Source organism: Pholcus phalangioides, unplaced genomic scaffold (assembly GCF_987345545.1).
Source record: "Pholcus phalangioides strain wild (caught in Gottingen) unplaced genomic scaffold, Ppha-v1.0 ptg000001l_1, whole genome shotgun sequence".
NCBI classification, from domain to species: domain Eukaryota; kingdom Metazoa; phylum Arthropoda; class Arachnida; order Araneae; family Pholcidae; genus Pholcus; species Pholcus phalangioides.
The window spans coordinates 13,124,472-13,142,707 of record NW_028301594.1 but is presented as its reverse complement, the minus strand read 5'-3'; the positions used below and the strand labels follow the sequence as shown (position 1 = coordinate 13,142,707).

General features: G+C 36.9%; 1 protein-coding gene across 3 annotated transcripts; it reads right to left on the bottom strand.

The window, feature by feature from the left end:
* Positions 1-9,808: 9,808 nt before the first annotated feature.
* RpL35A (ribosomal protein L35A) lies at positions 9,809-17,554 on the bottom strand. Of its 3 annotated transcripts, none has more exons than XM_089255859.1 (4): positions 17,458-17,554; positions 16,433-16,576; positions 11,374-11,526; positions 9,809-10,029 (listed from the first exon to the last, which is right to left on the bottom strand). In XM_089255859.1, the coding sequence occupies exons 2-4, from the start codon at positions 16,561-16,563 to the stop codon at positions 9,855-9,857; spliced, it is 459 nt and encodes a 152-aa protein (XP_089111985.1). In that variant the 5' UTR covers positions 16,564-16,576; positions 17,458-17,554; the 3' UTR covers positions 9,809-9,854. The 3 variants fall into 3 exon arrangements, with proteins under 3 accessions (XP_089111985.1, XP_089112065.1, XP_089112073.1); XM_089255939.1 differs by having other exon boundaries at positions 17,273-17,462; XM_089255947.1 differs by lacking the exon at positions 17,458-17,554 and adding an exon at positions 17,288-17,448.
* Positions 17,555-18,236: the final 682 nt, after the last annotated feature.

Below are 18,236 nucleotides of genomic sequence, written 5' to 3'. Positions count from 1 at the left end.
AATGATCAACATTGAGATGGGTAACATTCTATAGCACTAATTTAGACAGAGAAATAAGAATAGTTTCTTAAAAAATTATTTTGAGAAAGCAATCAAATTCAAATACTGTGCATCACGAGGTGATTGAAAAAAAAATTGTAGCTTTCCTGTTGGTCGATTTGATCCCAGGACCCTTGAACTATTTCTACCTATGACTTCACGACTTATGAACACACCACGACAATGGGAATTGAGTTCTTCAACGTTATTTTAATGGTTCAGACTCGTGAAAGCATGAATGAACACCAGGGGCTCTGCCACCGGACTTATCTCGTTGCCGAGATCTCTTCCAGCCCAGCTCCGTGGCAGAGTCTGAAACAAAGTGAGTGCACCTAACAGTCTGAATGTGTAGCTAGTGTTGTGTCTGATATTTCAGTGCTGCCATCTATACTTCAAATTGTGAGTGAAGTGTAATAATTGAATATTTGTAACGTTGTAGGCCTGTTGCTCTCTGTGGCGAGACTTTTTTAACGGGGAGTCGGCTCGCATTCGCGCCTTGAAGTTGGGAACCACAGAAAACCAACTCCAGCCGACGACCACTGTGGCACCGGTGGGGTTCGAACCCGGATCTTCCCGATGTGCGTCCGTCACTACGACCACTCACACCACAGTAAACTTATGAAAGTAGAAGAAACATCATATTAACCATTATGTCACTGTATCCGATTATTTTGCAAGGGCACAACTTATCCAAATAATCGATTATATTGGAAATTATTAATCAATTGATTTCTCAGATGAAAAAAAAAAGAGAGAATCTGAAAAAATAGGACCAAAATTTAAACGTGTAAAACTATAAGAAATAACCTAAGTAATAAGTAACCTAGTAATAATAAGAATAACCTTCTTATAGTTTAAACTATAAGAAATAAACTTATAGAAAGTAATACTGAATATCAAAGGTAGATGACGCTGAGAAAACAAAACTAATTTATTCAGGTGCACACAAAATCGAAACGTAAATAATAATAACGTGATCCTCACGTATTCCCAAGGGATCAGCATGATCCGTCCAGGAAATTTGTCAGTGTTAGTAAACATCCATGCCCGAACCGGGATTCGAACCCAGACCTGCGCAGTGAGAAGCTAGTTCCCTAACCACTCGACTGCCAGGCGGCAATAAATCGTGTTGAATTATTTTGGATTCAAAAATTAATGTTTTAAATTGATAGCAGAGGACGCTGGGGTAAAAACCTTTTCTCTTTTGGCTGGCCAATCAGCGCATTTTTGTGATGACTTTCAATTTCGCAATCAAATAACAAATAATTTTTACATATGGTTATTCGTTACTTTAATAATATGTTTGAGAAGTGTCAAATTCCCATTCCATCACCTACAATGAAGAAAATCAGACTGGGGGCAATCGACTTTAAAAAACAAAACATTTTAATTAAAATTCAAACCCTTCTATCTGTGGGGGGGGGGGGGGATCAACTCAGGCCCTTAATACTAAGGGTTGAGAATTTAAAAAAAAATTCTTTTTAAGTTCCCGTATTTTGAACATCGAAGTCCTACAGAATATGGCCTCTAAAATTCACGAATAAAACATATCGAAATCGGAATTTATGGCAGGAAAATTTCAAAAAAGGCATTTTTAGAAAAACGTTTAAAAATAGGCAAAAAGAGGGCATTCATAGCATTTTGCCTGAACTTCCGGACCCTAGTTTATTTTTTTATTTATTTTACGATCGTGTCCCGATGTGATGACGTGAATGAATTATCATGTATAGTATATCATATAGTGCGATTTATCATGTTAACCAACGACGCGACGCTTGGATATTATGCATAATCACCGGTAAAAGTGATTAATTTAGGGAAATTTATCAAATTTACCAATGACGCTTGGGTACTATGCGTAATCGCCGGTGAAATTGATAAATTTAGGGGAATTTATCAAACTTACCAAAATTCTCGGCGATTATGTATAATAAACGGTTCATTACGTAAAACAACTGGATTTATCATATTTCCCATAAGGATTATTAAATGAATTTAATCGGTTTTTGAAGTTAAAGCTCTCTTCATCTACTTTCATTTCTTTCGGTAAAAAGAGCAATTGTGCAAGTCAGATTTTCGTCTTCGAGATCAATTCAAGTAAAAAGAAAAACAGAGCCATAAGATTCCAGTAGCGACATGCATGCTAATATTGTATAATGTATGCTTATATCGACCCGAGAAGAAACATCGAGTTTTATGAATACATAAAGTGAAATTTGTTCTCTATAGGATTTTTTTTTTTTTTAAACCTGGTGTGTTAACAGGTTTTTTTCATTTTATTTTTTCCACATAAGCGTGACCTTGTTATAATCCCGAAGGCGAAGACGATGGCTGCTTTTTTGTTTTTTTTTCTCTTAGCCTCAAGGTTCAGCGGAAAATCTTTTGATATAAACGACTTATAGACGACACGGAAGGAAGAGGCAATGGAAACTACCCTTCAGGTGAAAAAGCTTCGGGGTAGTGGTGAGTAATACGCATAATTCGCGTAATAATAATGCCTTGACGGATGCATCAACTGCTATGGAATTATTGCCCAATGTCTCGGTTCTTGGTTTTCCTTACTTTTTCCCTGATGTTCTTTTTTTAGTCTTCGATTTCTGATTCGATTGACCAGATTGATGGCCGACAACTCCGGTTAGCTGGTTATGGATAACTTTTTTTTTTTTTTTCGGCTAGGATTAAAAGCATTGACCCGAAACAGCTCGTTCACCGATACGTTGTCGATTGCTGATGAAATATATTGAAGTTTCTGCAACAGTATACTGCCTCGCGAAGACGTTCTAGACATGCATAAATGCATGTTGTCGGGTACGATTTAACGATGAGAGTGATTTATTCGAGGTGTCATAACTAGTTACGCACATGTGGTTTGTTTTAGTGCTAATTAAAATATTATCTCAATATTAAATATTGGGATACTATTTTACGAAGCTGTATTGGGATAAATTATAATAGGGTAGGGGGGCCAAATATCGTCCACTTAAACCATTATTTTAATTACATGACTAATTCATGAGCAATTTGTGTAAAAATTGTTCTATCCTATTGTCTTGACTGTTATCTATAAATAAACTAAATTACAACTCTAACAGATAATTCTAATGCACCTAAAATTTTTTTTTTTTGCGACCGTTGAATTTTCCCTATTAAAAAAGTGTTCTCAATATATGTATCACCCACAATATATGTTCCTAATATCGCCTACGTCTAAAGTAGGTTGAAATAAAGTTTAATTTATGTTATGATTATACTTTCTTTATTAAACGGGAAAATTAAGGCACAACAAAATCGAAAGTAATGCAAGACAGTTTTTTTGTATTTTTAGAAATATAATTAATGTGTGTGTCCTTTTAACACTTTTCCTAAATACGACATAAAAAAAAACTTAGGAGAATTCTACACAAACATAACGTTTTGTTTTCTTTACTTTCCTCTTATCGCATTTTTCGTGGGACCATTTGTTACGGATCAAAAATTTTAACCATGCTTCTCCAGGACAGTCGTTTGAGTAAAGTCCTCCACAAATTGAGCATTGGGCATCATTATCTTCTTCGCCGCAACTGCTGTCGTTGCAACACCTTCTATAGAAGAACACACCTTCTGCTCTAGAAGGTGTTGGTCGTTGTCGTCAGTTGACACATATGGAGTAGGGTGGATCGAAAAGTATAGGAAAATTATTATTTTTTCGAAATTACTTTTGGCTTGGGGGTGGGAGAAAGTTGTGTCTTGGGTGTATTAGATTCCATAATTTTTTTTAATTGAAATCCATTCGTATCTTCCGGTGCCCCAAGTGCCCGAAAAATAGTTAAAAATTGACATTTTGATGAAAATTTATAAAAAAAGAATTTTTTTCAAAATTACTTATGGTGTGGGGTGGGAAAGTTGTGTCTTGGATATATATATGTTGCATAATTTTTTTATTGGAATCCACTCATATCTTCTGGTGGCCAAGTGCCCCAAAACTAGTTAAAAATTCACACTTTTATGAAAATGTATTAAAAATTGTAAATTAATAAAAAATTTTATAAATTTTGCAGAGTGTTCTGGTATTAAAGTATAAACTTATGAATAATAATAATTTTATAATAATACATGAAGTATAAATTTAAAAATCAAAGTAATAAATCATAAAACTTATAAAAATTGAACTTATATAATGGCTTTTTTTTAATTGTATTAATTTGAAGATTTACATATTTAATGTTGTAATGCTTTTTGGTATTAAAATGTTTGATATGGCTTCTTGATTTTATCATATTCAATATGAAACCGTCTCTCTTCTTTCTCCACACACACTTTCCGACGCCTCAGACATTAGGCGAATGCATCTTTCAACTGCATGAATATATTTTCACCATTCCTTACAACTTTTACTATACTAAATAATTTTATACATTTAATAAAATACAATAAATGATTTTTCATTCTCTGCCTATACTATTTTCCTTGTAAAATAGATTTTTTTTACTCACTTTTTTATTTTTTATTCAAAATTTGCATAAAAATCGATTTTGGGTAAACATTTAAATGTCTTGGGAAGAAATTAATTGAAATTGAAAAAATTTTGCATTTATTCTAGTATGCTTGAAAGACAACTTTTGCAAGCCGATTTTTTTATCCACATTTCGATTTTTCGATCCACCCTAATATGGAGGTTCTTCATCTTAAGAGATCCTTCTTCTTTCCGTTTTTCCGATTTGCATTTTTTAGGAACTGGTTCCTTTACAGCTTTGCCTGATGTTTTTTGAAAGTGTCTCGCGAGAAGTTGACGAACTTTCAAGTGATAGTGTGCTTTTCCCTTTTTTTTTTTATTTCCAGAGACAAGTCAAGGTATCTGTTGAAAAAAAAGACATTTCTTACCTGAATTTTTTCTTCTTCAGAAAATGGGTGGACTAAATTATTTCTAATGGCAAGTTTCAATTCCATCCCTTTTGCATCCATTATCCTAAGTTATTAACTCATCGTACACGAAAATAAGAAAACATTCCCAGATAAAATAAAAAATAACGCAGGTGCGTCTAGTTTCCACAAACAACAACTGAAGGGAAAAGTTTCGTAGTTCCAGTAGTGGCCACTATAGCTACCAGCATTAATCAAGAAGAAACCGTGGTAGGAGATATTAGGAACGTAGGCGATAATTGGGCCCCCTACTCTATATATAATTTATCCCAAAAAGCTTCATATTGGAATTAAAGTTTGACCTCATGAGTATTATTTTGTAGCGTAGTATAGTGTTGTGACCAGAAGCGGACGAACGCATAGACGTAAACTTTTGCCCGGACCCATGGGCCCCCACCACCTAAAAGTTTATTATTATTATTATTATTGTTATTAGACAAGACAAAACAACGCAAAATCAAGCAAGACAATTACAAAAACAAACACTATTTGACCCAGAGGGATGATCCTTCCATAAATCATAAAGAGTATAACTAATAACAGCATTTGCCACCATTACCTATGAAAGGCGAGAAGTATAAATTTGAAAATGCTTATGAAAGTTTAATGCTTAAGCCCAACACGTCCTCCAATATTTTTGAGCCCTTCTATATACGCCTATAGGCCGAATAAGGTACGCGTACACAGAATCTACTTTTGAAGGGGGAGCACAAGAACTCGAAGAGAGAAATTTTGAGTTACCTTCAAAAAAAGTGTTGGGGGGGGGGGAGGGGTGAGTCCATGCTTTCATATTGTTAGGCAGGGAGAAGTTCGTACTGTATAAAATTACAAAATTCGCAGAAATGTTACAACAATTTCAAGAATTAGTTTTGTTTAATCCAGCAAAACCTTTATTTAATCCAGCGTTTACCAACTTTTTGAAGTTCGTGGCACCCTTGGGAATAACATCGAAAACTTGCGGCACCCTTCCTTGAATACAGGAAAACTGGACGCACCTCCACGTTAATATTTCTTAACTTCTAACATATAGGCAGGGCCGCAACTAGATGCTTGGTCACCCGGGGCAAGCACGCATTTTGACGCCCCCTTGTAATGTTGAACGAGAGATTTTAGAATGAAATTTGCGTCCCCTCGGGTCCAGCACCCGGGGCACGAGACCCGCTTGCTCCCCTGCCTGCTTGTACTGGACAGGGTTGCAATAAAAGCGCCAGTGTTGCACCTAGAAGAAACGGTATAACAAGCATTGTGCGATTGAACTAGTTCGATTATTTTAAATTCCATACAGCAGAATATGGACGAGGTGTATATATGGTTTAGTAGTATGATTTCTTCACACGTTACCGACAGTCGGAGGTTAGCAGATTTTTTCTAGACTTTTTACGCATTTCTTAGCGCAATTACGTCTATAGTTCCCTTTTTTAAGAGAGATCGGAATATTTTAAAAACAATTCTATGTTTTTCTTAGAACAGGTTTTTTTCCTACAGGTTTCGTAGTTTTCTGAATGCATGGTTAGACTGTAGACACCTCAGAAATAGGGGAATTTCAATTTTGTCCACCCTGCCGCGAATAAGCCAATTTCGTTAAATATTGACCCGGAAAAGGCCCGAATTTCGGCCTTTGGCCAGCCAGTTCGCAAAGTGGCCAGAGATTCCTGCTAAAGTTCACCAGGTTAACTTATTTTTTCGTGATAATGCCGTCCACGTTAGCTATGGCAATCTATCACACCCAGGGACGCAACTAGATACTTTTTCAGCCAGGGTAAGAACGCATTTTGGCACCCACATGTAATATAGAAGCAGTTAAAGGGTGCATTCGGCTACCCCTTCCGCTCAGCGTTCGGGGCACAAGACTCGCTTGCTCCCCACTAGTTACGGTCCTGATCAAACCGCAGTGACGATGCGGTCAAAATTTTGACAGATAAACTACGTTTATATTTGTTATTTTTAGAGTTTTTTTTCCTCTCAAATTTCTCTTTTTTTTATTAGCAACATGCTGCTAATCCAATACAGCTACTAAATACAAACACGTATCACACGTTGGCGATGAAAAAAAAAAAAAAATTGGCGAATGCTAGACCGTTTTACATCAGCACATCGAACGTGGCCAGAGGTCTAAGGCCACTTTGTGAATTGGCCGACCAAAGCCCGAATCATTTCTGTACACCGTTCTTTGGCCAAACCTCTCGGCATGGGCGGAGACACGGGTGAGCCTCCGCCGCGGCCAGGTCAGGTCCTGGACCACATCTTCTCTCGTTGGCTTGTAGGCTCGGGTGGCCGCTGTGGTGGTCGAGTGGTCATAATAACGGACTCGCATTGCGAGGATCCGGGTTTGAACCCCACCGTCGCCATAGTGGTGGTCGGCTGAAGTTGGTTTCCTGTGGTTCCCAACTTCGAATCGCAAATGCGAGCCGATCTCCCCATTAAAAAGTATCGCCACAGAGGGCAACAGGCCTACAACGATTAATTATTCAATCATAGTTAGAAAAACTGATGGCAGCACTACACATGACAAGCATTACACAGAAACAAACTTCACGTCAAGTTTCACTACACGCACATTCCCGCATGTACCAATTCGTTAGAGGTTCCGCAGAGGAATATGGACGAGATACATTTGTGGTTTAGTAGTTGTAGGCTCGGGTGAGCCCTCTGCCGTGGTCAGGCCAACAAGCCAAAGAGAGAAGACGCGTGGTCCAGAACCTGGACTGGCCACGGCGGAGGGCTCACCGAGCCAACGAGGGAAAACGTGGTTGAGGACCTGACGCTTGGCAGCAGAGAACAACAAAGGGCTCAAGCTCAATAGAACTACAAAAACATCATAAGAGCTCATCGAAATAAATTGTATAATATAAATACTTAAATCTGTATACACTTTTTTAAATAATGTGTTTTTACATTCATGAATTTTATATGCATAATAAAGCACCCGACACCGTGCAGCCCCCGTCATCCGGGGCAATGGCTAAAATTGACAGTGGTCGATAGAGCCTGGGCGGTGCAAATACCTTCTAGAGCAGAAGGCATTGGCGATATTCTGCTCTAGAAGGTGTTGGCGGTGCACGGTATGAAGTAAAATGGGCGGAGATACGGGGGCATTGCCCCCCCCCCCCCCGCGTCAAAGGTGAAGTCGACTTGTGTGATCTGGCTTGTATATTTATATATGAATTGACATCATCATCATCGTGCCCCCAGACTTCCAAGTCTTATCTCCCCCTATGCCTCTAGGCCATTTCGCGAATTGGCTGTACTTCGGTCTTCGCAATAGCATAATACAGAAAAATGCGATAGCTTGCCTTGTCGGTTTAGAAAGCTTGGCATATCAAAAATTAGAAAACGACACAAATCTACGAAATTTTGTTACACCTTAGTTGAATTATTCATCATGATTGTTTTTGGAGCATCACAACACCCCCCCCCCCTTTTCCCTCACGAGTAAATTCATTTGTATTTATTCGTAGTGCCATAAGTGACCATACGTCCCGCATTTCCCGGGACAGTCCCAGTTTTTACATGACGCCTACTTGGATTTTTATTCTTTTTTTTATTTATTCTATTATTTATTTTTATTCTATTTCGTCAAAGATTGAAACTATTTTTCAACTCATAAATTATATTATGATAATTAGAACTATAAATAAGAATGCTAATCCTACATTTGTCTTGTTGAACTTTTTATTTTGTGGAGTTCATTTTTATCCAACGCAATTTGCAGTAACGCTTCGTTTCCCGCCATTGCGTTTTTTCCAAATTTTCGCAATATTTGGCACTTTGTGCACTTTTGGCGTTGTTCTTAGCGATGTCCGTATTTGGAATTCTAATTTCCCGTATTTCTCTCGAGTAAATATGGTCAGCCTAGAAATATTCACCAAAATCATTTTTTGAACATAGTAGCTAACTATGGATCTCATTATGAGGCCTACGTAAGCTCACGCATGAGCGCCCGAGTGGCGTGGTGGTAAGGTGTTCGTCTACCACCGTGAAGGTTGCCGACATGGTTCAAATCCCGACAAGGATATAAATAAAATATTTTTCTAACGAGATTGAGGCGGCCACCGGTAGATGGTGCCTTCGTTTCCAGTCCAACTCATTAACCGTTTTATAGTGAATATCATCGCAACTGAAGTGCAGTTCATTCCATCCCATTAAAATTCACATGTTCAACTACAACCAAATTAAGTCACAAGTTATCATTTAATAATTAACGAATGAGTTTTCTATAATTCACTCCGAAGAGTAAATGCTTGTTTAATGAACCAACATGAAAATATTTCCATTAATAATCAACTGGTATATTATCGCGTTTTATTCCTGTTCTTTAAGACGTGTATACATATACTATCACATCCCCATTTTTTTTTTATTGCAACCCCTGCTTTACACCTTGAAACGTAACTATTAGCGTACGCGGGGATTCCCTCAAGCAGAAATTGGTTACTTCGCAGGAGGAAACGCAAACCCTTCAGAAGGAAAAAAATTAAACTACCTCGGAAAAATTCTGCGTCACGTCCTATAAACGTAATATATAAATTCCCTTAAAATGACTTGGGCTTGCTAGAACGATTTAAAAAAACCTTTGGACTGCAAAGGTTTAAGATTTCGCGCTAGTAGTGCTTTTCGTTTTTTTTTCTCTAGCCACATTAAATTATTTCCAGCCTTACTATTTCGAAGTGTTTTAAGACAATAGCTACAAAAATACTCTCCCGCAACCATCCACATTCAAACCCAATACCGATGCCAAGATATATTTTAATCTCTAATTTGATAAAAAAAAAAATGTAAAAAGATGATCACATACTGTACATATTTAAAAATTTTTAAATTTATTAAAAAAAAAATTTTTGGACTAATGTACTAAAATAATGATGGCATGTACAACACAATCCGTTTATTAATTTTCTACAAATCATCCTTCACACTTATATTCGAGATGGATACATCATGACTCGTATTCTTCTACCCATGGCCTTTGCTGGAAGATTCCTCCTGAACTTTGCACGCACAACTCCGCTGTTACCATGAGGCCTTGTTACTTTTCCCCAAATAGCCCTAAGCTTCGTGTATCTGTCCTTTCTGCCTGGTACTCTTGTTTTGCTAAGAAATAATAACAAAAAAAACATTAATTACACAGTAAGCAATCACATACTTCTCAAACCAACTTATGAAAATTTTTCAAATACTAGAGATTATTATTATACAAGGCGACCATATGTTCTGTTTTAAAGTATCAGTCCTGGTCAATTTTTAAACTGACATAAAAACATAACAATTAGACAACATGGCTCACTGTAAAAGGTGCATTCCATTTTAAGATTTGAGAGTAAAATCGTTAAAAAAACCCAAGAAATTAAGGTACAGCAAAAAGTAGCTTATTCCTTTTCAAAATATCTTTTTTCAGATGATATGCAGAAGTCCCATCACTCAACCCACGTTTCAAAGTAAGTACAGGCTTTTTTTTTGGAAGCTGTCTCTATGAATCATACAAGGCTGAAATAATGTCAGCATCTTTATTAAATATTCCACCACAGAGCTTCTTCAACACTGGAAACAGCCATAAATCATACGGCACGAGATACGGATCCTAAGGGGATTGTGGCTCAATTTTAATATTTCATCTACATATTGTTTCAGTTTTGAAAAGTTTGCAAAACATATCAAGAAAGTGCTCTGAACTTGTAGGAAATTAAATGCTACATGAAAATAACGCCCATCCACATGTCACACCTTCTGTTCAGCAATATTACATTACAAACCCCTCACAGTTGATGAATTCTCCAAAACGGCCCCCTTTGATTGGGACAGTAGCTAAAATTGGCTAAAGTAAATAGTAAATAAAGAAAATGACATTAGACCTGATCTTAACACTATTAGAGTCAAATTACAAGAAACCCTAAAGACTAATTTTTTGAAACACTATCATTCATAATTTCTATAATGTGCACATGTACTATCTTGTAAACATTCCTAGACATTTTCCAAGCAATTCTGTGTTCAAACCTATAAAATATGCCACATTTTACCTTTTTACACAGCCCAAACCCAAAGAGAGATGATCACTGAAATCACCAACACAAGTACATAGGAAAGTACCCAGAATTTAAGAGAAAAAAAATTGTCAAAATTTAATTCCCACATCCTATGGTAAACTTTTACTCTGAAGAGGAGGGGGGGGGGGTTTGGACTCATCTTTCATAAACCTGGATACCAGGAACCTGGGAGATTGAGAATATATTAATATAAGTGGATGATATATTGTCCAATTTTGAAAAAAACTATTCAACCCATTATTTGCATGTGTAAATATAATAGATATATATTTGAGGAATGTGTATGTGTTTCTAGTTTATTACAGTCTCAAAGTTTTATTGTATAATCCTGAGTGCACACATGTCCACAAAACATTGCCACTGAACTAATTTTAACATTGCAGAAACTCACTTTTTTGCCCTATAAACAAAGACACACTTCTTCCCAAGGTAGTACTCTGTTTCTCGCCGTGCTACCACACCATCAATTTTCAACAGTGACGTGTTCTCATGTTGGTTACGAAGACCTCTTTTGTAGCCTACAAAAACCGCTTTGCAATACAACCTGCAAAACAAAAAGTAAATAAATCAGGTAATTAATTACATATGTATATCCACATTATTTAATACAATATTAAAATTAGTATGCAGTCAAAAAAAATCCCTTTGTGGCTCATTTTGACAAAAACTCAAACAGCAATTTATGCAATGGCAATCATTATGCGGAAAGTAGAAGGACAATAACAAGCTTCAACTGTCCTATAATCCAGTGTTTCTTAACCGTTTTCAGTTCATGCCCCCCCCCTATGGATCACATTTTTTTCTCGTGGCCCCCCCCCCAATCCAAGAGCGAGTTCCAGGAGTCAAATTATGTGGTAAAAAATGGTGTGTGTAAAATACGGGACGATCCAACGAACCTGCCCTATAACTCAACCCTCCCAACACATCAACCGTCGCTCTGGCGGCCCTCCATACTTAGCTGGAAATAACAGCTTACATATGAAAATCATAGTACCAGATCCCATATCCCCTCCCTCAATTATAGACATGAAGACCCGGGTCATGGCCACATAGACTCAAGGGTTAAGATGCCCATTTCTATGGACAGATTTGATGGATTTCGAAAGTAGTAATATTTTTCAACCATGTTTCACTTTTAAAGCTTTTCTCTTCGCAGCTCTCTATGACTCCCTTCACCACCTGCCGTTGATCACCTTACTTCTGATTTTCTCCCGTGGCCCCCCTTAGAACAGCCCAGGACCTCAAGGAGACCATATGGCCCCAGGTTGAGAACCACTGCTATAATCAAAAGCATAGATCATTAAAAATAGTTGAGACATGGTTTTAAACCAAAATGTTTTTGCAACTCTTTATAAATGTGCATCACAGAACCATTAAATAAATAATTTGTCCTCTCTGGGTTGAATGGAAAAAAATACATTAACCAACTTTTGCCCTGTTCACATGGGAAATAGAAAACTTACATTCTTCACTCTGCAAATGGGGGAAAAACACAAAGGATTATGAGAAAGGGATGTGAAATCCAAAATCCTACCAAAGATGGTGCAAATCCTTTTTTCCCTGTGAGAAAAAAATTGCCAAGCATGTTCATCCCCCCCCCCCCCATTTTTCAACAATCTTGCTCATGTAAACAGGGGTTTTTTTTATGCTACTACTACTGAACCACACATGTGCACCTCGTCCATATTCCTTTGCGAAACCTCTAACGGCTTGGTACATGTTGGAACGTGCGTGTACATGTAGTGAAACCTGACGTGAAGTTTGTTTCTGTGTAATGCTTATGTGTAGTGCTGCCATCTGTCACCAGTTTTTCTAACTATGTGTGAAGTGTAATGATTGAATAATTTATCGCTGCAGGCCTGTTGCTCTCTGTGGCGAGACTTTTAATGGGGAGATTGGCTCCCATTTGCACCTCAAAATTGGGAACCACTGGGCTTTTATGCTGATTTACATCTTTGTTTTCACAAGTTGCAAATTTTATTACAGAGCCATACAATACCAGAATATAATGCTTTGGCAAATTTCATATGCAGTTGTCCCGGGCAAAAAATCGTGTTCAAGAAGAATCCTTCCTCATATAACTCTGCCCTGCACCTTGACTAAATTAGTGTATATGTTTTAGTGGTAATAGTAGGCTGAGTGAATCAATATTTCCTGTCGCAGATGATGAATACATTCTACAACATCCTGTGCTATTTATGGTCTAGCATTTTTGTCTAAAAATAGAATTCAACAACCCTGGTCTCTGAATTCATCCCAATGCTGATTCAAGTGGGTGCACCAGCCTAGTTACAGTACTGTGTACAGTGAATGCTAATTGTATCCCCAATAAACGCTAAGACAAGTCCCAAATATTTTCATAGAATGATTAGCATATGTTTCATTTTCAATACAACAAGTCCCCCCAATAACTAGTCTGTTTTCGATGGGCGCTAACTGTAGTATGATATATATATTAACCCACAGAGTTTTAGTCCTGGTTTTTATTTTATTTTCACTCCCATATCTGGTCCAAGGATGTTATACATTTTCTTCAATCTTCATCCCTCATTTAGCCTAAGAATGTAATTTTTTAACAGCCATGGTATTATCCCATTCTAGCAGGGTTGGCACTGTATTTACATATTGATAGTTTTACAGGTATATTTATCATGGGTTTTTACTGTCCATAGAAAACATGGGAATACCAGAGAAAAAAAATCAATGTTTTTGCCATTATTTAAAAAAATTATCAACTCGCAGACGTGCCAACTTTTGAAATCTAGAAATACTCCCGAGGGAGACTCCCCCCCCCCCCCCCCCAACACTCATAGACTCAATCAAAAAAAAAATTATTTTTTTCATCAATTAAGAAAAAGTTACATTCCTTTCCCCCCCCCCCCCCCAAGGCAGGCAGGTAAAATATAAGTTTCCTTTCTTGGATGCTATCAGTGATTCTATTTTGGGTATATGAACTCTTAAAAGCTTTTTATATAGCTTAAAGTTTTGTATTTTCTTTCTGAAGACGTTTAATCGGAAGGAAAAATTTAAAAAAAAAATTCAAATTACAAAGTTGCCGACGAAAAAAAACGTGTTTACCGCACGGCTGTTAATGGAATACAATAACGATTATACAGGAATTTTGGCAACCAAGGTCATGCCCCTGATAAATGATTGCCGATAAACGCTACGAAAACGAAGTGGTGTCTTTGCCAGTTGCATAAATGCGGTCACAGACTTTTTTAAAAGCTGCTCCATGGAAATGAGCTGGAATATAGCTGTTCTCTTCGGGTGTTTTCCCTAACGACGACTGTAATAATTGACACCACGGCAACGCGAAAGCTCGCGCAAAATCTAATTTTCTGCCAAAATCCAGAGAAATTTTAACAAATTCAGAGAGCGGGAGGAAGGATGAAAAATCGGGAGAGTTGGCAGGTCTGAACTCATCCTTTGTTTTTTCTGAACAAACTGAATAATTTTAATCCATTATTGGGCAAACACAGAAAACAAGAATTATATTCTTACTAACATGCCTATTAAAAAGTGCCTACATATCCTCATTTCTTATAAATTCTCTTGGCATGAAGATTATAGTGTTATCATATGTTGATAAAGGGGTAGAAGCAAAAACAAGTACAGGCTATAAGGATTTTCAATGGCATTGTTCTCAATAGTCTTTTTATACTAATGAGAGGTTAGTATTATAAAAACCTTAGTGTAGGGCTCTCTGCAGTAGCAATCTTTTCCTGTGGCCATGTTGCCGTTTCTATTATATCCAGTGCCAGGAAAGGATGAACCAGGTATCGAGCAATACCCGGCGCCTCCACATTTGTAAAAGGTTTACATCCCAGGTGGCCCCAAAATCTGCAACGTACGTCGCAGAACAATTAGCGCTACTGCAGAACAGTTCGGAAGAATTTTAAGAAAAAGAGCAAAAAACACTATTACATGTATGGGGACTTTTACCACAGAACATTTCCAGTCAGCCGAGGGCTCGTCGCAGAACAGTGCTAAACAATCTACTTTGGGGCCAGGAGGGACAGAGCCTGGGCCGTGTCTGACGGAGGTATCGAGCGACCGCTCTAAACAAGCTATAGTAATATAAAGTAGTATTTTATTTTAGCCAGGCTACTACACCCAAAATATTTGGTTCCCACGTAAATTTCGAATGCCATCTCAAGCCCTCCCTTATTTTGATAAACAAACGGTCTGGTAGTATGTCAACCAGGTTTTTACTAGTCAATATTTTCTTGTGAAAAACCAATCATAATGAAGTTTTCTACATGATTGTGTTAACAGGCTAGCAAAAAAAAAAGATTATTCATATTCTAATTGAAAATTTTTCACTCATAATTTTAATGGCTTTATCCATCTTTTCTTCTGATATTCGGAAATAGAGCAGGAATTTTTAAAAATGTTATCAGTATTATGCCGGAATTCCACTATAAAAGTGATAAAAGATTTTTTACAAAACTTGAAAAAAAAACCCCATTCCAATAGCCCTATTGGTTGCATTCCCTCGAATGTAAGTGATAAGCTTATTGGTTTCCATTTTAATAAAAAAAATTTTTAGTGTATAATCTCGGCTCAACATATTTTTTTTGGAACAGCTTTGATATTTGTCACCATTTTCCTGGGTGATTTTTTTCCGACGATAAGCTGTCAAAGTCGACATACTGGCACTAGGTTGTGTCTTAATTTTTTATCCCAGGTGGCACTAATTCCACCACACGTATTCTATCTTTTGTTCAAGGGCACCTATTCGAAATTTCAAACAACAGTCGTTATATTTTGTCATTTCTTTTGGATCATTTTTTTCTCTAATAGACAGGTATAATTCTATTTGTTATAACTTTATCCCCTGATTACATCTTTTATACAAAGAATATTTATTACAACATGAAGGACTGTTGTTCAGTTAAAAAAAACAAACCCAGAAAGAGAATCTAGTTTTATTTTTTCATACAGAGAAAATTTATTCTATTTATAGAACATCCAAGAACGTTTATTTAAAATAGTCTGAATACCCAGAAGAGTCCTGGTTTCATTTTTTACACATAGAATATATAGTTGCACAACAGGAAGAACCGTTATTCATTTAAGAGTGAACACATTATGTTGTTTTCGTGTTAAATTTAAATAATGATGTTTCTATCTTTATGCTTGTTGATTTTTAACATTTGCTTTCTATGCTGGCTTCCACATCGTTGGCCTGGACTTTTGGCGGTCATCTTTTTATTAAGCCGTCGGACGTGTTTGGTCCCAAAAAAGTAACCAAGAGGTGACCTATATCGAAGCTGTTCCATTTTTTTCCCTCAGCAAGATAATGTCTAAAAGCATGGCTCAGTTCCACTCCTGGCAACTTCTTGTCATACTTTCAGATGTTCTCGTGCAAAGAAAGAAATCACCACCCTAACCCAAAAAAACATTGTATTATAGCTTTTCCCAACACCCTTAAAAACAAAAATTACCTTCCAGGCTTGAGACCCGAACTCTTGGTCTTGGAGGCAACAGGCTCTGCGGGTGCAGGAGCGGCGGCGGCAGCAGCAGCTGCGGCTTTCTTCTCCGCCTTTTCTTTCTTAGATGGCTTTGTCTCAGTCATATTTCACGCCAAGCTGAAACAAATAAACGATTCATCTTTTAAGTGTTCTTACACAAAGGCAAAACGACTCAATCACATTCAAACACCTATTGCGAAAAGCATCAACAAAGCAAAAAAAGCAGGTTAAAACCAGATCAAGAGAACTAATGAGTATTTACAAAGGTGTCAAGTTATTGAAAATACCAGAGAAGACAAATGTTTTGGAGGAAATTAGTTATTTCTACAACTTTATGGACATGAAAATATTACGGGAGAATGACTGTAGCGCCCCGCGTTCCCAATTCAAGTTTATATATATTTGTATTCTTATAATGCACTCGTTTACACATGGCCCCCACAAGGGGTGGGCTGACAAGGCTCCAGCCCTGGGGCCGGGACGATTTTCACCTTTTTGCTTTATCACGCTATAAATTCATCATAAAGGGGCCCGTGAAACTGTGGTCGGGGGGGGGCACAAAAGATCCCAGCCTACGGGCCCTGCGTTTACATATCGAACCCCATAATCATATGTACAAGCGCCGAAACATCATTGCTTTCAATGGACCTCGAATTAATGCTTTGATCAAGAAATTTTGACGCCACTACGCGTTACCAATTTACTTAAACATTAAAATGTCCCGTAGCCCACCATAGACTTCAAAATATTTTCATAAATTCAAAACACGATCTTTAAAAACAATGAATTTCAAGCATAAGCTTCGCTATTCACATTCATGTGCATTACATCTTTTTCCATCGGCATGAAATAACACTTTCGGGAAATAAATCATGTATAACATGGGAGAACTGACATTAAAATTTACTAAAACGCCTTTATGATACGTTCACGGAAATTAAATTTCGTGTTAAATAATTTTAAAAAATTAATATATAATACAGGATTTTTACACTCACCCAACAAGCGACAACAAGGATTTACCATACCCAAGAGTTGTTTCCTTCCATTGGCCTTGCTTTTTAAAGGTACGGCTTTGATGTGTGCTTTAATAGATTGAACCAATTACACGGCATTTTTTATTTCCGGGTGGTACAAGTTTAAACTACATGCATTTTAATTGGATAACACGTTAGAGATATTCCAGTGATAGACTTTCTAGTGAATTTTTGAACTTCGTTCCTATGAAAATAAAACTGAAAATTTTATTTTGATGTGATTTTTACTAACTGAATATTTTCAGGGAAAGAAAAAAGGATTTTCATTGACTGTCCTCAGCATTTGTTGATGCACTGATTGAAAAAGTTCTAAAAATTAAAAATTTGACGAAAAACATGTGAATGTTCATCAGAATAAATTTTCAAGGTAGATAGAAACAAGGCAGTTGTCTAATTTACATTATTCTCATTCATTTAGACTACTTTGGTCTTTTCTTTGGCCCTTCAAACAGTGATCATTATTGAGACTATATTTTATGGATATAAATACGGGACATTATGATGCCCAATGTGGATGCATAGGGCATTGTATATTTTATGTAGAATAATCATCAATTGTTTCTAAAACTTATCAAAAAAATATTCCATCTGTCTTCAAAACAACCATTATTCCGTAGAAAATAAATTCCATTGCAGCAAAACCACGGAGCAACTACTCAGAGAATTGTGAATCATTCCATCGAAAAACGTGTAGAGTTCATATTTTGGTTATAAACTTTTTTAAATTTACCTTTATCAAT